The 25,510-nt window shown below is 39.3% G+C and overlaps 1 protein-coding gene across 4 annotated transcripts in view; it reads right to left on the bottom strand.

Annotated features, from left to right (window-relative positions):
• Positions 1-25,510, bottom strand: part of nectin1b (nectin cell adhesion molecule 1b) — a 205,484-nt gene that overhangs the window by 27,648 nt on the left and 152,326 nt on the right. For 3 of the 4 annotated variants that reach the window (XM_055028729.1, XM_055028728.1, XM_055028725.1), the window contains exons 6-9: positions 22,585-22,732; positions 21,008-21,074; positions 8,144-8,239; positions 3,545-3,646 (exon numbers count right to left, since the gene is read on the bottom strand). In XM_055028729.1, the coding sequence (XP_054884704.1) occupies positions 3,545-3,646; positions 8,144-8,239; positions 21,008-21,074; positions 22,585-22,732 (413 nt within the window). The remainder of the gene's footprint in view (positions 1-3,544; positions 3,647-8,143; positions 8,240-21,007; positions 21,075-22,584; positions 22,733-25,510) is intronic. The other variant, XM_055028726.1, reaches the window with a different exon arrangement.

The raw sequence follows: 25,510 nt of genomic DNA, 5'->3' as shown, positions 1-25,510 counted from the left end.
AGCAGTTTGAAAGCAAACCGCAGAAGCTGAAAATGTAACAAACGTAGCAACTTAAGTGGAAACAGCCTGAGAGACCGACCAGGAAGACGCCTGCTGATTCTGAACGCAAAATGAACCCTTAGAGTTACTGCAGCTGCAGCCCAGTAAAGAGAAACTCTTTCCCACCAAACATTGGACAATGAAGCATCGCAGAACGTGATAAGAAAAAGATGAATCTCGACAAGGCAAACGGGTTTTGACTAGGTGTGTCACGATAACAAATTTTACTGGACGATAAATTGTCCACAGAAGTTATTGCAATAAATGATAATATTGTTTTGATGCCGTTTCAATAATGAACATTTAACACTGGAATTGTAATAAATAAACAAACAACAGAAATAACAAATGAAATAAATAGTAAAGTCTCTATAAACAAATCTGTCCTTCAAAATAAGGGCTAATTGAGACCAAAGCACCAGACTGGAGACTTTTGTCACCCAATTTGTTTTGTGGAAAGAGAAAAAAGATTTATTGATTTGTTGCTTATTTGCATTTCTTTTTTTTTCAAAACTCATTGCCTAGCAGAAGTATTATGCAACTACTCTGACTTTAAATCTGCTTTTCTGTCTCTCTGCTGCAGTAAACTGACTTGTACTGTAAACAGACACTTTTATAAATGAACTAAATTGAATATTCATCTCAAAACATGAAACTTTTATTCAAAGCTTCATGTTGATGCCTACTTTCTTCCAGCTTCAGTTTTAAATTCACTTACCAGAGCCTTGGTTAATTTTACAGATGTGTTATGAAAAGATTAAAAAATCACACAGAATATAATCAGATAAAAAAAACAAAAGAAAAAGAAAAAGCAATGCAGTTGAGAGCTTGGATCTCTTGTAAATTATTGATTTTGCTTTCACGTTTCTGTTTTTTAAATCATTATGCGACTTTGAAAGTCAGGCTTGAAAAGAAAGATTCTCGTTTAGCGTCGGAGCAAAAAGGCTTCCCAGAAAGGAGGGGAAGCATCCGACGTTGTATGAATGATTTAGGGAAACCAACACTGCAATGATTTCTAAATTCACATCCACAAAAACAATTTTACCCGTCTTGCTCCTACAGTTGAGTGGATTTCATTAGTATGTCGGGCGGTTTGTTTTCAGCATCAGTATTCTATAGTTTTGCAAACTGATGATTTCTTAACGACAGGCAATTGGTGCATTCCTATTTCAAGCTGTGACAAACAACAAGACATTCAAAAGGGAGAGTCTAGAGTTTTAAACTTGTCTGCAACTTAGAGTCCTGCTTTTTTTTCTTGCAAATTTATTCCCATCTCTTGAACATTTTGTCACAATAAAAACCACAAGCTTCAATGCATTTTGTTGGGATTTTTTTTTGTTTGTGAAAAACCATCACAAAGAAGTGACAATTTGTGACCGTTTAATAAACATCAGAGTAAATGTGAACATGTGTGGAGAATTATCCGTTCTCCATGCTGAGCTCTTGTAGGTTACAGAAGAGTCAGTGAATTGAATTTATGAATTGCATTTAATACCAAAATACAGCTGGTCCATTTCAGATGCCACCTTTAAGACGTAGCAAGTCAAAATGGGATCCCAGAAGAGGTTCCCATTCCCTTTGTTACCTTCGTTTGCATTTCCTAACATGCCACATGGTCCTAACATGGGCTAGCGTAGCTTCGGCTAGGCAGATAGCTAACAGAGATAGAAGGAAAACACAGAATTATTTATTCTCAACACATGATTCATGCATAGTGATAGTAATGTGTACGTGGCTAGCGATAGCAGCTAACAGGCGCTCCATAATCCAGATATTTAACAATCGATGTTCTAGACCAGGAGTGTCAAACTCAAGACTGGTGTTGTTGTAGCTTTTTATGGGTGCTCTAGATTCTAGACTAAAACATTAAGTATGCTTAAATATTATGTTTTCAGTCAAATCAATGCACTTTTTTATCTGTTTGCTGCCAAATTATATCAATCAGTCCCTCCAGTTTCTTGAGAATTATCGTGGAAATTCATGGAAAATCATCAAATCCCCAAAACTTTTTGCGCTAATATTTGGGAGTTTATTGTCTATTTTTCTCAAAAATCGCCCAAAACTTTCTCACTTGCACTAAACAGCTGGCTCAACCTTAATTGATGTCAGATTATAGTCCATAATCTATACAGTAAATAATAAAAAGTCAAATTTACCATCATAAATTAGTGCAAATATTGCAAATATTTCCAAATTACTACCACAAACACTTTGATTTTTATTGACAAAACAACCACAAAAAGAAACACAAAATCCTGGAGGAACTGAAAAGATGTTCGATAATGTTATTTAATTTTAAGAACAGCTTTTGAACAAGTTTTGTCAATACATTCTGGCTCAACTGGCCCTTTAAGAGCACTCATGATTTGGCCGTAAACAAAATATAATTTGATGCTCCTCATTTAAACTGTTTCTCAGATTAATTCATTCTGTGTCGGACGACATGGACTCTGTTTTCTAATTAGGTGAGTCATAAAAGCAGCTGGCTGCACCAGATGAAAGACAACAAGGAAACACTGAGGCAACTTTTACGCAACATTTAGATTTTTTAGATTTTTTTTTGTAAAAAAAGTTTAGAAAACGTTTGATTTTTCTTCCACCCCACAGCTTTTTATTGATCTATCTCATAAAATCCTCCCAGAAATATATAAAATCGTGTGGTTGTAACATGAAAAAAATGTGCAAAAGTTTAAGAGGTAGAAACTGTGGGGACAATTTCATGTCAAAATGCAGTTTTGGAACATCTGAAAATATACACGACATCTGGGTCTTATTACCTTCAGTTTATGTACAAGCAATTTATGCATTCCTATCCACTGCAACAACAGATGTTTGTTAGCATTATGACATGTCCACAGCCAGAATAAGTAATTATAATTCAACGAGAGACGGCTTGTGTTAACTATCAGATGTTTGCTCCAGAAAGCGTTCACAGAAAAGCTCTCAGCAAGCACACACAGGCGTAAACAGGACACATGCATTTTGCAGAAGCAGAGTAAGAAAATGTTCTTCATCTGAGCCACTGAGAAAGATTCACGCAAGTCTGCAGAAGCGCCCACGAAGCCAAACAATTAATAATGGAGGTGATTGCGTATAGGCCGCCATTCTGCAACGAATCGGCACATGCTAGCAAGGCAAAACCCACAGGTAATTACAGTGGATTACATGGTGTGAAGGAGAGGTGAGGCAGGAGGTTCAGAGCAGCGAGGTCAGAACAAAAGATGATGCAGAGAGAGAAAGAGGTGATGTTGCCACGTTTACGCCAAAGATGAGAGAAGCTGATGGAGATGATGAGGTAAGAAGCTTAGACGAAACCCCCCGCGGATTTACTGGCCAGCGTTCGCTTTTAACACCAAGCAAGCAAAAAATACAAGCTCCTTAGGCTTTTAACATCGTAAACCAATTACCAACTCCAAGCATAATGATGACAAAAGGTCACCCTTTTTGTCTAAAATCGACACCTAATCGCAACGACCCAGCGGTTCCTGTGGAAATCAGCTCTCACCGGTTTATCAGTGAAGGGGGTCGACTCAGAGGGCGCCATGTCATAGTACGGGGGCTGGAGAGGCAGCTTCTGCATTTCCTCGTCTTTGTCAAGATGAACCACCTGCAACAAAACAGCAAGAGGTCAGCATGACAAGAGCTGCTCACGCAATCAGTCCTCCAACTTTTTACTGGATGTACAGTAGCTGAAAGAAACAAGGCAGCAAGAAAATAACATGTCAAATTAACCATTTCTGACTTATTTTGCTCATATGCAACTTTTCTCTCTTTTTTTTCGGTTCTAATGAGAAGAAACTGGCATCGCTAATTTAAGATCTGACAAGGATTACAGCTTGGCGGTGTATTAAACTTTCGGTTGTAGTGCTGAACTCTTGCACCAGTTATTTTGTCAAATTAGTGACTTCCATATCAGAGAAACACATGATGCAAATCTCTGAAATAGCAGAGCGGCAACGTAAAAGCTGAAAGAAAACGGCACAACATAGCTACAGGGATTTTATTTCATGCCTTAAGGTGGGATTCGATTGGCAAGCACAGATAGGAACCACTGACTGTTGGCTGACACCGTTTATATCGCTTTGTAAAAGTATTTAAGCGTCTTGTGCCGTAATATTTCATCATGTCACAGCCGCAAACCTCAAACAAAATCTATGCTTTTCAAAAATGCCAAATCTGAAAAGTCACACAAGAAGAAAAACAAGAATGTCGAAGGAGATCAAGATGCACTTTTCTGGTCCACAAATATTTGCTTGAAGCTGGATATTAATCTTTAAAAAAATAAAATAAATAGTGTTAGTTAAATTGGAGAAAGACTTGGTGGAAAGGTTTAATAAAAAAACAATTGCTGGAGGATTTAAGAGTCCAACCAATCTGATTCAGTGTGAATTATTTTGCAGAGCCATTTGGCTAAGACTGAATAATCAGAACATGTTTCATATTTTATTTATAAGAAAGAAAGAGTGCAAACCATCCTTCTATTTCACAATTACCACCTTTATTGTGTTGGTCTGTCATATGAACATCCCAAATATACATATTCCTTTGTGGTTGTAATGGTAATTAAATATTTTTGTGTCTTACTCTTCCACCTCTTACTAGTGAGCTAATCTTTTAAACTTTGAAACAATGAAATAAAGAAAAACGGTTTTAAAATGGGTGTTAAACCAGTTCAACAAGTCTGGAAGTATCGCTTTTCCCAATATAATAGAGACAGCAGTAAGAGGAATTTACTCAAATATACCAGTCTCAATAAAGCAGCAGTTCACAGGGATATGTTTGCATCCCAAGGCTTCATTTTCCCTGCTAAGCTTGTAAAACTATGACACATTTCATACTGTCGCAGATAGTTACGTACTAACGGGAAGCATGTTGTCTATGACTCCACTGTGTGTTTCTAATGGATAAATATCCACCTGCAGGGTGAAGGCTTCTCAGGCTTTTAAGGTTTGCTCACAATAAGTGCTCAACACACAAAGACATTAACTGACATTTGTTTCACTTTGCAATAAAAAGTGAAAGAAAAAGTGATTGAAAGTTGTCAAAGTGGCCAAAAACAACAAAAAGTGTTTCATCTCGACAACAACGCGCTGCTCAATTTGAGGGATCAAAAGGCTGCCCACTGCCGTTTGATTCACTTTTTCCTTCCAGTCAGCAGTTCAGTTGAACTCCAGTCAATACACTCTTGGGTACGGTGAACCTATTTATGTCAAAAGGTGAAGAATTTAATGCCTCAGTGGACATACAGAGAGCTGAGCGCTGAACTTTAGATGTAATAAAATGGTAGAAAGACTTATTCGAACAAAAAGAAGGAAAAAAAATGCTCCAGCCTTGACGGTGGTTGTTCTCTATTTGGCTCTCAGAGCAACAAACATTCAGGCCAGCTGGATGTTTCTGTGCCTGGTATACATATTTCATCTCGGGTCAGCTGCACAGAAGACTCTCGTGCTGCAGTATGTTGTCTTCCTAGCATATCCGTGGTATTATTAAGGCACTGCAGAGGTGAGAATGAGAGCTTTCGTCGATGTATTTCATCTCCTCCTGCCCGCTTTGTCTGGTCTGTTTTTTCCTGAATGGTTGGTTTTGCCAGGGGCGCAGTAGTTGTTGCGTTTAGTCTGCTTGATCATAAATGTTTGAGCTGCTTCCAGTCGGCTGCAGAGGGACTCTGGGGACATTAAGCACTTCTGAAAAATTGTCTCACATGCCTCACAGTTGAGCAAATGCAAAAAAAGGAGGAGGGGAAAAAAAAAAGACACTTTATAAACATTTTTGTCATCTGTTGAGCTTTTAGTTTTTAAACATCCATGCAGCAAAAACACAAAATTTTAAGTATTTTTGGTCTAGTTTCTAATGCGAATATCCAATACACTAGAAATAAGAAAAAAAAACTAATCAATCTGATTTTTTGCTGAGAATTGATTGAAAAAAAGAGTCACACTTCCTAAAAGAAAGGCAGATAATTCCTACATTTTTTTCCTCAACAAGAAGAACAGCATATGGTTCACTCTTTCTTCAAAAAGGCTTATTGAATCTTATGAACTGCCTGCGTTGATTGTTCATATTCGTTCCTTTCTCGAATTGCTGTCAGGGGCCGCAGAAAATCTTTCCAAGAGCAGCAAATGGCCCCCGGGGCAGCAGTTTGGACGCTGCCGCTCTAAAACTTTCAGTTTTATATTTTAGAATATACAGCAGAAGACTGTTTTCCTTCCTTTCTTTTTAAAAAAGAAATTCCCTGAGTCCCAGCAACATTAACACATTAAAACACATGACAGCTGAAGGGAATAATCTTGGCTCCCCACATTTATATGAGTTTTGTTTTGACGACTACCCGCCCACGTGAAACATTGTTGTCTGCCACTTCCTGAAAACACTTTGCTGTTCGGTTGTGACTCCTTGTAACGGAGCCATGCAAGCGTGGACTGTCTTAAAAGGTGAGGATTCGAGAAAAACTAAAAAAAAAAAGATATAAGTTACAGTGAATTACTTGATAAAGTTTTGCCAAGGCAAAAACCTCTAGAAGTTCAAAAAGTAGAGAGAGCGTTAATTAGAGCTGTGTCATTACAAGTTGCCCGGTGGCTGTGCTGATTATCTCTGTGTCATTTAAGGAGACTGCTCATCATGATGACTGACAGGCTTTCAGGCAGGAACTCACCAGCTAAGTGGATGAAGACACGAATGAAGACGGAGTTCAAATTCAAATAATCCCTTAATATTTTGGGACGGCAGGAAATCGACCCTTTCTATGATAAAATTGGGCCGCTGCTATTTTGCGAGATGTTGCTGTGCAGATTCAGTTCTCAGAAAAAAAAGCAACACCTGGGTTTGTTGTAGGTTTTCAAAACTATACCGACTTAAAAACATTCAGAAACTGCATCATTATTTGTTTTCAAAAGGACTTTGTGGAGGGTTTCTCCAATTTTTAAAGATGAATTGTTTCCAGAAGAACTGATGTGTGCCCGGCATGTTTAAGATTTAACCACAACAAATTGAAATAACGCTGCACCGATTTATTGGTGCCTTTTAGCTTAATTTTGGGAGATCGGTGATCGGCTGATTTTTTACAGGTGAAGCTGGTGGTTTGGTTAACAGGCCGGCCCAGCAGTTCACAACAAGCAACCCCTTATTGCCTATTCAGCAACTCCCTTGCTAGATTGAGCAAAATTTCAGCCGACGAAAATGGGTATCGGCCAAAATTGGAACTGGCAGGTCCGGTTTTTTTTAACAGATCAGTAATTGGCCAGGAAGCTGCAATCGATGCATCCCTAAATTTAAACAACTTTGGTGTCAAAATAAAGAAATAACTGAATTAATTAGATAAGATGTTTTGGTGCAGATCATCAACTTTCTAGGACTGGAATTAGCAACTGCTGATTTTGTGTCAATAATGTAATGCCATGATGCTGCCAATATGCCACGATCACAGGCAGAATCGCTGCTTCGAAACACCAGAGTCACATAATGAGGTCATTTGAAGGACCTGGCTTCCTACTGGGGATGTGATTCACTCATTTGATTCAAATGCATTGGACTTGGAGCGCATCTGAAAGTTGCTCGAGGCCTGGATTTGAAGAGGTTTAGATTAAAGCAAATTCATGTTTTAAACTGGCCCATTGGAAACTGAAGATTTGTTGCAAGACTTCAAAACTCACAGTTCAGACATTGTCTACTCAATATAACTGTGGTTGAGTTATTGTGTAAAGAAATGTCTGAATAAATATCCATCTCCAGATGGTAGAAACAGTTATACAGGAATATATTTTCCATTTTCAAACTATGGCCTACTTTGTGTTGGTCTGTAAAATATGTTGAAGGTTTCTCAAAGTGGGGTCCTGTTTCACAGGGGAACATTTGAAGCACCAGCCTGTGAGGATTTCAACAAAGGGCACTTTGAGAATACTTCACGGGAAATTTAGGGTAACCCTGGGAAATGGGATTCAGCTAAAGTCTAGTTGATACATATTAAAACCTTTTTCAAGAAAACACAAAAGGCAGAGGCTCAGTGCTAGTTCGTTTGATTCTCATTTAAAGAAAAATGCCTCGTTTTTAAGCGGGTCCAAGCTGCAAATGTTCATTTTAAAGTTGGGCGGATAATTAAAAGTCTTACCTGGATGTCGTCGGAGGTCAAGTGTCCCTTCATGTCGCTGTTCTTCTTTTTGGGTGGCGGGGGAGCCGGTTTGTGGGCGGGTGGGAGGTCAGTCCTGTTAAAGAGATTGAAAAGACAACATGACACTCAGCACAGTCAGAGTGGGCTGCTCTTCACGTCCCTCACCTTCTACAGCACTCTATAATGAGAAGTCCTGCCTGCACTTGCCTTTTTCACTCTTTCCTTGGGTTTTGATAGATCTCGTGTTGGTGGCTTTGTTGCAGCCGCAGCCATCCCTGCCCTTGCAAAGGCTCTCGCTGGAGAGACACTGTGCTAATGAGAGTGGGCTGTAATTGGACACTGAGGTGAGGAGATAGGGATGGAGGGGGTGTAGAGGGCAGGGAGAAGGGCATGTGTGAGTCAAGTCCTCAGGGTTGGACTGAACCTCATCCAGAGTGCCACGTGGACAAACACCCTGCCTGCTGTGCGGTGACCGTTTGTTTGACATGCCGTTCAGAGCTGTGACACAAAGAGCTCAGCGGGGGCTTTTACCTGAATCACCGGCACTAACACCCTTCATCCTGATGCACATGGAAGAAAGTTAACGCTTTGAAATTCTGTCTTTCCGCAGCAGCATCGCAGCAAACCTCCTCTATTAACCCTTTATGTAACGGTGTCTGCCAAAAGCTGCTGATGCTAGTCTGAAGGAGCGGAGTGCAGGAGTCAGCACTTGGTGACACAAAGCGCTTGGGAACCCTAAATGGCTGCCACTACAGGATTTGGTGGCAGAGGGTTTAGCACGCCCCACATTTGACAGCCTCAGTCCTCGATGCGGACGTCGTGGGTTCGACTCCCAGTCCCGGCAACACTTGCCGCATATCTCCTCGCCCTCCTTCCTGTCTGCCTACTGTTGGAAATACGAGCCACTAGTACCACAGAAACTCTTCAGGGAAAAAAAAGTATGAATGGAAAACAAATTCAGAGCAAATAGTTTTGGTGAAAGTCCATTTTTAGGTTATTTTTCACAATCTCCTCTGAATGGTTTGCTGGAAATGTGGTCTATTTGACAGAACTGGTATAAATGTTTGGGTTTGCCCACGCTCATTAGGGTTATGGCACATTTACTGGTTTGAGTTCCTTTGAATTCCCCAAGATGCCACACAAGGAATCAATGTTTTTGAGATTTAGGGGTTAGGGTTAGGGTCCTAACCCATAAAACAGTAAAAGTTTAATCTGATTCAGAGTCAGATAGTGAAAAAAAAATTAAAAATAAATCACAGTTCCATCTCTTTTTAGGCTCCATGTATAAACATGTTGTTTGAGGCTGTAGGTCACATCCATTAATTTTTCTTAAAGAAAATCAACAATAAAAATGTTGTGTTATGATCTGAGAGATAAGTAGATTTGTGAACCTGATGGACAGCGATGATTGAAAGCTTTATGTTGAACCGATCTGAAGTGAATTTGGATAATTATTTCCGACAGAAAGGTTTGCCGCCACGCAACAGTTACAAAGAAAACCTCTTCCCTCCAACAAGCCGGCAGTCAGATGTCATCTGTCGTACTCTGACATGATATCAGCAGTGATCAAAGATAATGAAGTGCAGCACGGATACTAAGCTGTGTACCTACACGCATTATCTCCACCTCCTCCCGTCTCCCATTCGCACTGGTTCACGTCCTTATTGAATAACATGACCTTTCCGCAAGGCCATGCTGGCGTTTTAATGTGCAGAAAATTTGTGCATGAGTGCACCTCTTAACTCTTTCTTTCACGCTCATTATTTCCGGTCCGTATCACCTTGTCTCCAGACGGGGCTGCAGTGCCCCTGCCAGATTCATGTGGCACCATACTCAGCCTGCCTGCAGCACTGAGGCACAGCTATCACACAGAAAGGCAGCATTCAGCATGTTACCTCCTCGACAAGCCAGAACCTACAATTTTCTCTAAGATAGATAAATATCAGGCTTACAGAAATCCATTCTGCACAGGTACAGCATGGTGCTCATTAAAAGTATTTTATTTCACTGCTTATGACGGACTGCATATCAATACCAGGGAAAATTCAAAAGGGGTTTCACGGCGAACATCATGATGATATTTCGAAGAATACATTTCAACCCCTCTCTCTGTGCAAGCTAACGCTGAGTTTCCATTACAAATGTGCGCAAAACGTTGTCGACATGCAGCTAATGGCATAAAAATATGATTTTGTGATTGTTGTGTTTCCATTAAATAGAAAATGTAGTTAAACAGAAGCTGCACCATCATCCTCCTACTACTTCCTATCATGTTATTTCTGTTTTCCGCTACTAGTAACATCTGGTTATTTTTCACGGCTGTTTCCACTGCAATTTTGCAAAATGCAACATTTTTGATTCAGTTGAAAATCCAGTTTTTGCAGTGATATGCTCAATAGAAACACAGCTATTGAGGCGTGACGGAGAACATAGATGCCTCACTAATACTGGCACAATTTTTATAATATTTTCACACCAGAACCAGAGGAGGGTAGCAACCCACGTTATCCACATATCCAAAAATATCAATACAAATAAATCTATATGCCCTGCGACAGACTGGCGATCTGTCCGGGGTGACCCCGCCTCTCGCCCAGAACGCTAACTGGAGATGAACACCAGCACCTCCCGACCCCACTGGGGACACTGGTGGATGGATTAACATATAAATAAACTTCCATGTAAAAACTGGAATAAAAGACGAAATGACAAAGGTTTCACCCTGTCTTATTCCGTCTTTTTACATAGATGTAAAGTTATCTGCATATCTAAAAATGTCAAGACAATAGAGGTTTATAAATAAACCTCGACGTAAAAAGACTGAATAAAAAAGTGTTGAAAAGGAGGTGCAAAAATGCAGAGGGAGTCAAGAAAATTGTGAAAACCTATCAGCCTTTCTTTACGCAATCGTGCCTGCCTTCATCACGGCAAATAAATGCTGTCTGGCCTCATCCTAATTAAAGGCATATAAAAAGACTTTTTGATACCAAGGATGATAACAGAAACGTCTAACGATAGGTAAAGTGCGATATTGTTGGCATTGAGTACAAATGTACGTCTGAACTTCTGAATGGGGAAATTTTAAATAATCTGAAAGTGGAAAAATGATTATTTGCCACAAATCAGTGATGAACCAATGCTCCTGACAGGGCAGGGGAGTAAAAATAAAATGAAGGAATAGTCCAAGAGTGAAGGACCACACACCTTGAATTAGCAGGTATAATTTATTAAACTCAAATGCCAAGTAATGCACTCAACCGTCAGCGGAGCGAAAGCTTAACTGGTTTCAGAGGGAGAAAATAAAGCTGATACGGTCAACCATAAGAGTTCAATCCAATTAAAAATCTATGGAAAAAAACCTGAAGATCTGAGTGCAAAAAGATTTAATTGCAGTTTGAATAAAAAATATGAATATAAAGATGATCAACAAAGGATTATATTGTAATAAATGAATAAATAAAGTGTTCAACACTACCACATTTTCAACATCTCACGAAGTTTAAAAAAATTTACCGCACGGTACAAAACGTGGGGAAAAAAATCAAGATGTGAAGTCTCTCCAATCCAGACTCATTTCTCACTCCGACTTATGAAAAAATAAAACCGAGGTGTCCGCAAGTGTGGACAAATTTATTCAAACAAGGTGAATCCTGCAATATTTATGAACGTAAATTTCCATTTCAGCCTCCATTTTTTTTTCTACCTACATTGGATCTTTTGGAAACTCCAGCAATTACATTTCATTGCTAGGGAGTCAGGACAAATACGCGGCTTGCAGCCCCCCACATGCAGAGTGGTTTATTAAATTTGACCAAACACAAGGATATTGACTCATCTCATGACTGCACCACGTCGGCCGCGACATATCTCCCATTTTCGATTGAATCCTGCAACATTCGTTATCATGTTACACACAAGCAGCGGCTGCGTAGCACAGGATGCTGCTCCCGTTTGACACGTTGCTTGGGAGGAGGGAGCAGAAAGCAGCAACGGCGTTTGATGAAGTGGTGTGTGTGCTGAGAGTACAAATACACAGCAAGACTGGAGCACAGGCGAGCAGATGCCAAGACAAACACACAGCCTCTGTTTGCTGTGCAAGTAAACTTCAGGCTTCTAGATGTACTCTGCTTGATTACCTTAACACATTTGTACAACCAGTATAGCCAAAGAAAAAGAGACATGACTGTTTACTAGGAGATATTATGTTTTCTTTAAAAAGCATTTCTTTTTAAATGAATGTTAATCTACTGCAAGTTTATATCTTTTCATCAAACTTTGTTTTTGCAGATCACAAAGCAGATCTACAAAAACACAAAGCAAAAATTAGTGGAAGTGTTAAATTTGACTTTTCATTATATTTATGAAATAAATTAAATAATATTTTAGCATAATTTTACCCTATTCTACCTTTGGTGCCTCATTCTTTGATTTATAATCTGTATTTTATTGAATAAATTAAAGCCATGTCGGTAAAACAATGTTGAAATTATTGAGGTAAACAATAGAATAAATCAGGGTCTCCATCAAGCCACTGGCTTAACTTAGCTTCTGATATGTGTTTATAGAAATGCAATATAAATGTGATAACAATAATCACATTCTTTTTCATGTACAAAGTTCATGATGCAGAATTTCAACATCGTTTTGTTAATTAATAAATCTGAGTGGCTGCAGTGACCGTCTGTCAGTGACAGATGTCCTTAAAGTCAGTTGACACTGTAGTCAGTAAACATTATGATGCTTGAGGCAAAGAGGTAAGGGCTGCTTAGAAACAATTAAATGATCAATGAGTCCTATTAAAACATAAACATGCTAGCATTAGCCAAACAGTTCACCAAACCTCTCCACATGAAAACCTCAGCAGATTAGATTCGCTGAGTTATAACAGTATGTTTGGAAAAAGTTTTTGGTGATGTCAGAACACAATAAGTTTCTTAATGTCGCAACATTTCTTACAGAATCTTCAGTTCTGACTTTTGGAGGCATTATTGTCCTGAAACTTACTGGTCAGTTTTTTTTTTTTTTACTGGTCTAGAACCCTGAGTCGGTCATGACGGACGGCTGCTCGGACCTATCCACGACCTGGAGATTGTTTTCTATTAGAAGGGGAGTTTTTCCTTTCATTGTCCCTACAGGAATACTCGTCAACATCTCAATGCAACTGCTCCCTGTTTTTCAGGAGGAGGGAATGCTGCAAGTTAAGCTAATATATGTATTAGCTTAATATTGGTATCAGTAACAAGGATATATTATTGGCACATTCCTCATAGAAACTCTATAACATTGTGAAACCATATTTTGTTCTTATTTTTCTGCTCAGAGTTATCATATAGTAGTGAATTTTCACTCAACACTGCATATGCAAACTGAAGTGAGAAAATGTACGTATGCGAACACAGAAATAATTACAGCAGGTCTTAAAGGTATACAGTTTTACCCATTAATTACTGGCTTTAGAGGGTAAAAAAGCTTAGCAGAGTGCATTTATTAAGTCATTTAGAAAATGCTTGCTTCACAGGCAGTCCCTCATAAAATGTATAATAGGTACAGTGTGTTGGTAGATCCAGCATGGGGGCTTTAAAGTAGTGAGATTTCTCAGAGGAAGTAGATTAAGCTTAAACTTCAGTAACCTGGTTTCATATATCTGCATAATTTCACGTTCAACTTAAAAAAAAAACACAACCAATTACTTGATTTTTTCCCCCTTTAAACCCAAATAGTTTGATCCCCAATTTTAAGTTACAAAGAGATCCACTATTTGTTCAACATGTTGGCCTAAATATGTTGTAATTTCCAATCGACAAAAAAAAAAGCTGTTTCTGACATGTTTGTTATACTTTTTGGATGCTGGGTTGATGACGCTTTTTGGTGAGTCATGTACTGAAACTGACAGAGTAAACACAGGAAGGCCAACTTTAACAGAGTTGTTGTTTATTATATCGCCTTTGACTGGTGCAAAATTGCATCTCTGTTGGTTCTAATAAAAAATAATCACATTAATATTGCACAGTGGGGGATGAAGGACATACAGTTGTTATCTTCACTCCAGAAGACAGAGTCTAATGGATGGTCGCTAGCTCAAAACAAATCCGACATTTTTGTCCACGAAGCGCCAAACGCTGCCGCCGGCTAGCAACTGAAAGAAGACCAGATCATCCGGCACCGAGTGTTAACAGGACCGGACACTCAGCGCGTCAACTACTTACCCGACCACACACTCTGACCAGCAGTAGGTGTTATTGTTTAATTTATAAAGCTGAACTTAGCAAGAGCAGAAAAACACCAGCGTTTTCAGTCAATTCTTTCCTCTTCCTCCACTTTGGTTGTTCTCATCTCCATTAGCCCTCATCATTTCTACATTCCCATCATTTCAAAACGCTATGGTTCAAATCGAAAAGGCTTCATCGTCGCATAAATACCCAGAAAGCACTGCAGTGTAAACAACATGGCGACGTCCATGTGAGAATGTTTTAATTTAATTTATAAAAGCCTAACAGCCTACAGAAATTTTTATTGCATTGTTTTTGCATTTAAAATGTTTCTCAAAGTCTATTGTTGCAACTAATTGTGGATCCTTTTTTATCGTCGATCACTCTCCGCCATCTTGAGTTCCACATCAGCCTGATGAGAACATTCTCCACTGGATGAAATAAGAAGCATTAAGATCATAGATATCTAGCTGAATGATGCTCTTAATGTCAGATCGCTGTGTTAATGACTTATTTGGATGAGTTATCATTAGCTTTTCACCTGCTACGATGTTAGCACAAACAATTTCTAACAATGTTAAACTTTCAACCAAGATACGAGTCATAAAGACGAGCAATATTCACAATGTCATTTTTAAATCTAAGTTTAGTTATTTGTCGATAAATGCCATCTTAATTTGTTAATCCTGAGTGTGAAAAAAAGTAAATGTAAACATTACTTATTTGGTGTTTGAGGCATCTTTTATAGTGATGTTTATTTTAAAAACGGTGTCAAATCGTTAACCCAATCCAGTTTTGTTAAATAGCTTGAGTTGTTTTACACCCAACTGGCAATTTTAAGGTGCAACTTCATTCATAGGGAAAAAGCTTTTTTTTTTATTGTGCTTTTATCTTTGAGAACTTCACTATATTAGAATTTAGATTCCAATTTGACAGTGACTTTTCAAATAATTAAAGTAGCTCTTTTATCTTGAAAACTTTGCAATCCATTAATAATGTCATGCTGGTATGAATGTGATGTCTGATTGATGCAGAGACCATCGCCATCTGATGAGAAGTAGGCTTCTCACCAAACAGACGTCATCATGCAGAGGTGATTTTTTCTTCAGGCGTGGGCTCTTTCAGATGGTTCTGCAGTTTATCTCGGCTAGACTCTGAAAGCGCCACATACGTCTGGACAAACGGTTCTGGTGTCATTTCCTGAAAGAGCTTGAGTCGCTCTCGCAGTTTGGAAATCACAATTCAGTTTATGTCATTTACCAAAGGCACTGCATGTCACCTTCACTTCCCACATGTTTGCTCTTTCTTCCAAATTGGTATATTTGGAGTGGCCAATGCTACTTTTACTGTCACCACCTATTCTGCAGTTTATTTACCACAATGCCCAATTAGTTGGCCATCACTGCCTTAACCCAGTGTTAACAGTCTGTAAGTCTCAGGACCTTTAATGTGGGAAGATCCCAGTTTTTTCAGTTAAAACAAGAAATAGAGAACATAACCAGCGAACTTTGACATTTTATTTGTATATATTTGTGTGCAATTACTGATGACTACTTTTGATATTTAGCAGAAAACCTAACATCACAAATAGGAAACTATTAATAGATGCTTCTGTGTTCGTACTCTTAATAATTATTTGGGCTGTTTTCAGTGGAAACATTTGTAGCCCGACACATTTCTGTCTCCAACGCTTTGATTACACCAATCATGTTTAGGCTCATGCGTCTGTTTGTTCATGACGTTGGCCCCGTCAGTCATTAGTCGGAAACAATGATGCTCTCCTCGGCTCGATCACCTCATGTGCATCTCAGCTGTGTAATCGTGCAGGCTTCTTCAGAGCCCAACGCGACGCTGGCGGCACGGGGGTGTCGGCCGTGTGAGGCGCAGACACAAACTAGAGCTGACAGGCGCTGCAAGCCTCAGGGAAGCAGAAAGCAGTGGGCAGAGAACCATAAGCTACTCTCTGGCTTTGCACTTTGTTTCCTACTCAGACATCCACCTCGAAGACCTTGCTCCTCCTCGCTCGGTTGGCTACAAAAGGCTCAGGGCAGCTTAAGGGGAGATTTGAAGGGGATAGCGATGAGAAAACATAACTAATCCTTAAACTGAGAAGAGTAATCTGAGAGGAAAGATTTACAGGCAAAGGAAACAACTTTTTACAGTGCAATAAGAAAAAAGTAACCTTCCTATTAGAAGCTGTTGTGCTGGTGGGACTCATTTTTTTTGTGTTCAATCAGGGTTAAGATGTCCCTCAGCTTTACAGTAAGAAAACACTTTTCCCCTCTCCAGTTTGGTGAAAGATTGTAAAGTGTTGCATCCCCAGAAGCATTTGGATCAAAGAGCCGCCTAAAAACTGCAGCCCAACCCGCAGAAAACAACCTGAAGTGCTGGAGCTGATCCTTGGCACTCCTATTGATTTCTGCTGATCACAATCTTATTTGGCAATTTAAATGCTAATGATACTTTTAATTGCAAGACGGGATAAATGTGATTTGATCTTTAGGAGGCAATTACTTTCATGCTTTGTCTAGCTCCGATCTTTTTCAGAAGGCGGACAACAATTACTCGCCAGAACTCAGATTTTCTTCTTTGCTTGCAAGAGAAGAAAGAGTGGGAAAGAATGAAACAAGCAAAGTGTTTCTTTTTTGTTCTTTGACAAGTTTATCAAAAAATGATTTCTTTTGCTGAGGAGAGAAGCTTAGCTTCCAAAAACATAATACTTTACAGTCATACATCCACTCGGTTTCAATGTGTTTTCAACATCAGACATTGTACACATACATACTCTGATATACAAATAAAAATTATGAGGATTGCCCTAGACACTGGAAACGCATGTAGCACATTCTATACAGCAAAAACAAAGCACCAGTTTTATTTACTGACATTAGAAATAAAAGATTTCAATTGACACCCAGTACATTAACAATCCATATTCAAAGACTCACATGAGACAATCCTACTTTGGTTACAGCTTAAAGCAAGAGGATGTGCAACAATAATTGACCATTTAGCACATTTAAAAAGGTCTTCACATAGGAATGATGACCATCTTACAAATCAAAATGTACACAAGAACAAGTTATATCTCTTGGATTTGCTTCTCTCAGAATTGTATTTTTCAAAAGGTGCTGCTAAGTGACACAATTACTGTCCATCCGTGACTTAAAATGACTTCCAAAATAATAGCAATGCTCTATAACCCCTTAGTTTTTATTGTGGTTTATTTATTTTTCCACCTAGCATGGATACACTTAATACCTCCCGTCACACTATTGCATATCTGCCTTACATTTCAAATGCATGCAAATATATGCTGCTGTCAGTAGAGATGTTCAAGCATCTGATACCATAGAGTGCACAATTTGATTCCCAGTTAAAAGATAAGATTATATAGATTATTTGGTACACACAGGCACCACTGGTACAAAAATTAAGTAAATGCTACACAAATATAGTAGCAGTCATTTGATAACTTTAACTAAGCCATGCAGCTGCTCTGTCTGCGCTGGTGAGCAGTCACTCAACTAACTCGGTTCTGTCTTCTGAGGCATTCTTCTGAGGCATTCAGCTTATAGCTATTTAAACCGCCGAGAACTGCAATAATAAACAATTTTGTGATGGTAATATTATCACTAATTATTGTGATGATGATATTAGTTGCATGGCCCACAAAGGGGAACGTTGCCTTGCAGGGAAAAGGACGTTTTTTGCAGTTAAACTCCATCAATCAAACTGAAATGTGAATTAGTGATACTTGGTAATGATAACCAATATGATATTAATATTGTGCAAATCGATATTATAGGTACGATATATTAGTGAGATACCATGCAGCTCTTCTGCAGGCAAATCTGGATAAAGCACCAAACTTTAATCTCAATAGGGTCTGTAGAGTTCAGTGGATTAATTTAAAACATTGATAATATTGATACATGGTCAGTATCAGATTGATATTAGTGCGGCACTTTGGTTCTCTCTTCAAATTTAATTTATTTTATTGATAGTTTCTCAACTCTACCTCAGAAAAGAAAATGTTTTGGTTTGTTCTCTGATAATTTTTTGTGCAGGAAAAATGCACAGAAACAATTTTAATATGTCATTAAAGTATTTTGCATAAAATTTGTGCCATTTCTGTTGAAGGTTTGAACAAAAATTTTCAAAAGGAAAAACCACAAGAATACCTGAAGGTTAGAGGCTTGTTGACATATCGCAAAAGTATCGGTGTCAGTATCAGTATCATTGGACTTATGTGGTGTTGAATTGATACAAAAATGTGCGATACTGCACAACAGAAAAAAAAATGATAAAGTGACTCCATGCCAAAAAACCCCCTCTAAGTTTTATTCCCTTCATCTGTATGCCAGCATATGTAGCAAGATAAGAAACAGTGTGACAGTAGCTTTATGGTTTTACTCTTACGCAGTCGACAGCATGATGGAGGTTGGCATCAAAGTAGTTTATACCAGCGAGTATTTACAACAACAACAAACCAAGCTGTACATCTTTTTTTCTTTTTTTTCCCCCCCACTTTGCTATAATTGGCTGCGCTTTTCGTCATTTTGGAGGTCATACATCAAGCTCTGGCAAAACAGAGCGATGAACACATTATTGGGAGAACATCGCCTCTGACAGTGCCCATCTATTTTGATAATCAGTGGACTATTGTGCCAGTGTAGCCTTTAAAAGGAGCCCAGTGATTTATTAGGATTGACCAGTTTTGAGTCACATCATGTGCTGCTTTGTGAGGGCAAACAGAGGCGTGACTGGCGGTGCAGTCAGGCATGTTATCAAATGCCCAGCCTTGATTAACAGCTCATCAACATGCAGAATTAAACAGTCTGGCTTCCCCTTTACCCCGACATAACAAACTCACATAAAACTATGAATCTCTTTACAGTGATCCTGCAGCTAAACAAATGCAATGCATTCTCTTCCTGCACCTTATCAGCTTTTATATCGATAGATATTTCAATTAGAAGAGGTGAACAGGTTTCTAATAAGACACTGAACACGACTGACAACGAGTCACACAGGAAACACATATAGAGCTTTTCACATTTCACTACATGAAGCAATCCATGCCAAAGTTAGTGAGACACAACAACGGTCACAGTACTGAAGAGACGATAAATCTTGTCATGCAGTTTTGATGGGAGTCGTGCACACAAAACGGGAGAAAAAAGAGCAGGAGGCAGAGGGAAAAGGTGGATAGTTAAGGATAATATTGTGTCTTATCTCATGTGCACAAAGCTTTAAAGAGACAGTTCAGTGATTCCATTTTTTGCATAATATTAACAATAGTTCCTAGACCTGCAATAGAAACATGTAATATCACAGTGAGTTTATGAGGAGAAATGTTTAGGCTAACTGATTGACTCCTTATTTAACTAATTTAAGCTACTTTAAACAGCTCAAACTAAAAGTATTTGCTACCAACGCATACACCCTACTACATTAAACATCTGCATGTTTGGAAATGCATCAGTTGTCTGTCAGTCCATCCAGAGGGTGAATTACCTCTTAGTTAATAAGAACTATTCATCCTGTTACAGCTAAACCAAACTGTCAACAGTTGGTAACTTAGACCTTGTTCAGCTGAGTTTTTATTTTATATTTGAAGATCCTAAATTACAGAGATTGTTACTTTAAAAAGATTCCATTCAACTGATACAAATTTTCCATGGTATGATGCAAATTAGCAACATTAGGTATAGCTGTAGTAACTAAACAAATTTAGCAATTTTATGCAGTCTATGCTTTGATTTTTGTAACATTATAAGTTTATGCACAAATGCAGCTTAGTACTCAAAATCACAAGCTGATGTAGTATCTAGCCTGACAGCTAGGTGGCAGCAAAAAGCTTCAAATACAGTTCTCTGTATGTGCAGAATCTCCATTAGCATGCACCTTAGCGTGAAATTTTTGACAACATTCTGCTTGGGGTCATTTTCATGTGATCTTATTAGATAGAAAGTCTTTTGTAAAAGAATGAATGCTTAACATCTCTATCCAACGCCTGAAAACAAATCATTTTGAGGTTTGAGACCAAAATGAGCTAAAATGTGAAATCTGCCTTTCTTTTCATTTCTACAGTGATATGTCATGTTTCTAGTACAGGTACCTCACCTTAAAATACAAGCTGTCCCTTTACAAGCTCAACTTTGATTAAGAACTTTACATCTACTTTAAAATCTCCACTCATCCCGTTTGTTCCTATTCAGCTCCGTAAATCTGATCTAGTAGAGCTGGATGCTTCATCTTTTTAATTTTGATGAGGTTTAATTCATCTTGGAGCCGCTTTTAATCAAGCTTCATCGTCTTGCATAATTGTTTATCAAAAGGCATTGCCGTTATTTCACGGAGCTGGATATTTTCTGTTTTTGTTGTTGTTTTTTTTATATTCTACTGCATCAAATGGAGATCCATGAGTTCAGAAGTATTTATAGATGCATCAAAACAAATCTCTTATTAACACATCAAGTCCAGTGCTTCTGAGTCGTGATCGATGAAAGTTTGCAGCTTTCAGCGCTCACAATGGTGTGCTCAAATATGTCACTTGCAGGCCGCCGTTACATGCAGGCAGCAGAATAGAGGATCCAGGAAGGCAGGGGTCGGCAGGGGACAGACTGGGATCAGGTGCCTCTACTTTCCTTGTGGGGGACTCTGGCTTCTCTGGAGCCTGTGTCACACAACTATCAGCAACAGCAGCAACAGCAATGCTGAGGGAGTGGAGTGGGAAACAAAGAGCAGTTACTTCAGCGTCAGAGCGAGACAGAAAGATAGATTAGCAAGGAGGGAGAAAGAGACAGAAAGCAATGGGGGCGGTAAGAGTCTGTGTGATTCATCTCTCTTGAAAAAAAAAGAGCTGTTGAGAGGTGCGGTTTCTGGGTCGTTGTGGGTTCAGAATTGGACACGCAGCCTTTCTGGTCTCCGGTTCCAGGTGGAAACCAAAAAGCTGCTATAATGGCTCGTGACTGTCAGGACGACTTCTAATATTCTCCACAATCTTGACTTCCAAGCTCATAGAGGCTCTCCTGTCCCCTTAGCTCGCTGCTGCACCGCCCCAATCGTGAAGCTTAGGCAATTTTACCAGTCCATTCCCACATCGGAGTAATTTTCAAGGGAATTGGGTTTGCATCTTGAAAATGCTCTATTTGCCCAAGTGCATCATGAAAAACTTGGCAACCTCTAAGCTATCAGTCGTGCCTGTGCATCTCTTTCTTTCTTCAGCCAGTCGTTCCCAGGGTTTACACACTTTGAGATAACTGAAAAAGTTAATTTAGATTTTTGCAGCTCTGTTGCTCGTTGTTCTCCCTGTTGCACCCAGTGGTCTGTTTTCCTCCCCCCTGTGGATGGGCAGCAGCTGGCAATGTTCAAAACTGTCATGGCCCCTTGGTTTGCAGGCACAACAAAATTACCTAGCTGGCTGGAGGTGGAATTGTAGAAGTGAACAACAGTGTTTCCTCAATCTGCCTTCAACAGCAGTTTCATAAGAGTAATTGATTCTGCAAAGGAAATCAGTTTTTCTTTCCTTTTCTGCAGAAAATTTTAACGTTTACATTTCATTTACTGGATTGAGTCAAATCAATATTTAAAATCGGTATGCACTGCATTGTTGGCAATGCTAACAGCATGGATCGTATCCATGTTCGTTTTCAGATCGCTCTTCTGATGAAATAGATTTCAAATAAAATTTATTTGCAAAATGTAACTGTGTGTGTGGAGATAAAATTGACTCCCAGTCCAGCAATATCCTAAAAAGCTATGAGAAGTCAGCTTGTCGTGTGATGGTATGATGAACATTCGATGCAAGCTAACCTCTCTTAAGAAGAGACTGCAGAGTCTGTTACTGCAATCAGTCCTGATTAAAACAATGGTGTTTCAGACCCACATTATAATCAGGAAGCTTCTTAGAAGATATGATCAATGATTCTATCTGCTCTTGAAAATGAAAATGATTTTTTTTTTCACTCGTTTCTGAGCACGACTGTAATTACATTACATTTCACCCCGAGATGCAAAGGAAATGAGATTATTGACTTCTAGAATAAATAGGACAGAGGCGGGGAAACACATTTGAAGCATGTTCTGTCTGATAACAGTTCAGATGAAAAGGAGTTTTGCTTTCGTCTAACCGACAAGAGGGCCAACCTAATCTTACAGCCTGTCCAGTATAACCCCCACAATCCCCGCCCAGTAATATTCTCCGGTTCTGGCTTTGGTACTCACAGGTCATTATCTGTCTCCGTGCGAGTCTTCTGCTGCCGCCGATGGACCATGAAAACAGTAACAGCCACACCAATGATGAGTCCAATGGCAACAACACCTCCAAGGATCCCGATAACACCACCTGGGGGACCCTGAGGCATTGGCTTCTCTGCAGACAAGAGAAGAAATGACAGCGTCAGCCTGGGTGTTCTTTGAGTAATTGATGGTGCTAGGTTGTACTTGGCAGAAAGAGAAGCTGGCGGTGGGGAGGAAGTGGTGGGATTAATATCACATGCTGCGTTTTGCAAAAGTATTCACATCCTTTTAGAGGAGGGTTGACCAAAGTGTAGTGCCTGCAGAGTCTGAAGTAAAACACTGTTAGGTACAACAACAAAAAATATATATTTTTAACCAAGTTTCTGCGTTTATCTCAGTTTCCCAGTAAAAAGAACCACAAACTCGCCAGCAGACTTGCTTTAAAGAATGGCCGCTATCCCATGCTTGTCGCTGAGCTAAAACTGGAGAAGGAAAATAAAGAAATCAACCTCAAAATGTTGGAAATTGTGCATCACTTAAAATAAAACTATTGTGAAATACACAGAGTAGATTTTACAAATAACTTTTCTACCAAAATCGGTTTTGCTTATTTTAATGCTGCTATTGAGCAGGTAAAGATAGAATTTGAACTTTAAAGAACAATTATGGTTTTCAACTTAATTTTGGACACTAGTCCTTTACATATTTGACACTTTGTTACATTATAATTGGAAGTGGAAGAAAATTAATGGTTTTAGACATTTTTTAACGGATAAAAAGTGTGATGTACGTTCTTGGCCCCGTCTTCTAAATTTGACTCCAGTGAAGTTAAATACACTTTAGATTTCAGATTTTTAGAAAGAAGTAAACAAAAACAGGTCATTCAGTCTCTGCGTAAATCCAGCGATTCTGAAACAATTCCTAAGACCTGGAAGGATATTTTTTAAATCCATAACACAAAAAACAATTTTTTTTTATTGAATCTCAGCCCTGCAAACCTGTTGGAACAATGTCAACATGAAACACAAGTGCTTTTTGAAAGAAGAAACACAATGGCGTGTTCCGAAAGGAAAATCTCTGCAAACCGTTTGACACAGCTTTTTCCGTCTTCAGTCTTTGTGTCATGAAAACGCATCCAAATACTATTTTCAGACACTTATTTCAGTGTGAAAACCATTGTCCTGCCTTTCCCTGGCGCTGCATGAACACCACATAGCTGTGGTCATTCAGCAGCTGCTGTCGCTGCTGCATTTTTAATGCGTGCTCCATCAACTGTTCCAAAGAAGCTTGAATTGGCTCAGGCATGACAGCAAACCCAAAATGGACTCTTAAGTGCATCACAAAGCTATTATATTTTGAACTTCCTGCCATCCCTGAGTTACAAATGCAACATGTATTTCCAGCATCGCACTGGAACAATGGGCCTCATTCTGCTGAATGAGAAACATGTAAATGCTGGACTGTCACTTTAGCTGATTAATGAGGGAGACAGAGGGCTCCAAACCAATGTGGTAAACATTGCAAACTGTTGATGTTGCTCTGTGCACCTTTTTCCTGTGCTTGTACTGTTGATAAAGTAGAACATATTCATTTTGGCACAGAAACTGCAATTACACTCGAAAGATTGATGCAGTTTGCTTTGCAGAAGCTGAGCTCGTCCAGCGCTTTGTCTTCGCGTTACATTTAGGTGTATAAAGGTTTTTAAAGAGTCTATCAAACTTAATGACCCACGTTGGGGTTGGGAAATATTAGAACATGTTGACATTCTAATCCCGTGCTGCATGACACATAGTTCACTGAATTCTCATGGCTTTTTACAGTCACTTGATCTTAAATCATGCTTAGCTTTTCAGGAAGACTGAAGTCAAACCTGTGCAGTGTAACAAGGTTATCACACAAGATCTCAAGAACTTAAATTATCAGAATGTTTCTTATTGCAGTGACCACTAGCACACCTTTGATTGATGAAACTGAAATGCCAGAACTACTATCAGATAACTTGTTTGGCACCAGTTTGGGTTTCCAGCAGGAACCATAAAGTGAGCGTTACACAAGACCTGCAAGTTGATCCAACGCTACATGATGCTTTAAGTTCAACGCGTGTGCACTTTGAATGCAAACGCTTGACGTTTTACTCTACACCAAAGCCTGTGTGGAGGCGTGTCGTGGGCGCGTCAGACACAAAATTGCTCTCGCCGTTGTCTTCCATTGCTGGCCGATTCGTTGCACGCTCCAGATCGCTTATATATGCTATATAAGAGCTGTGCTTTAACATAAAGAAGCATCGGTTCAACTGTTACTGTGTTTTAATACAAAATACTGAAACAATCTGGAAAATGTTGTTTGTTGTTTAAACTAACTGTTAAGGAAGAAATTGCACAAAACACTGTTGATTTCGCTTCACATCCCACAAATCGCGGCAAATTAAAAAAAGATCTGTTGTCACTTGGATAAAAGACTAAATTACTGAAAGCCTCGCGGGAATCTCTGTTTTTCAACCGATGTCAGGTGCTACGAAAATAGAACAGTCGTCCCCTTTTAGAGCCATAATTAATTTTCTTTCCTGCAGGAAAACAGCTCTGGTGTCTGTTTTCTTTGACAAGAGCAGTCAAAGCTGCCAGGGAACAATCATCGGCTCGGAGAAAATTCTCTCTATCCTCCAATTTGAAGAGGAAAGCCTATCTGCTGCCCTCATGATGTCTCCATTATTATCTGCACGCCCCTCCCCGTAGTGACAGGACAAGGCCTCATTCCCAGGGGGCCTCCTCTCGACGGCCCCCGCTCGGTTGATTCACCACTCATAATGATGGATACACAGAGGACTACTTCACACACAGCCGAACAATAGCAGCCACGTTAGCCCACCTTGTATCCAGCACTCACTGCCACAGCCGGCGACTATGTATCATGT

This window comes from Poeciliopsis prolifica, unplaced genomic scaffold (assembly GCF_027474105.1).
Source record: "Poeciliopsis prolifica strain line A6 unplaced genomic scaffold, Auburn_PproV2 SCAFFOLD004, whole genome shotgun sequence".
Taxonomy (NCBI): Eukaryota; Metazoa; Chordata; class Actinopteri; order Cyprinodontiformes; family Poeciliidae; genus Poeciliopsis; species Poeciliopsis prolifica.
Note: the sequence above shows the minus strand (reverse complement) of the source record. Positions and strands in the feature narration are given on the sequence as shown.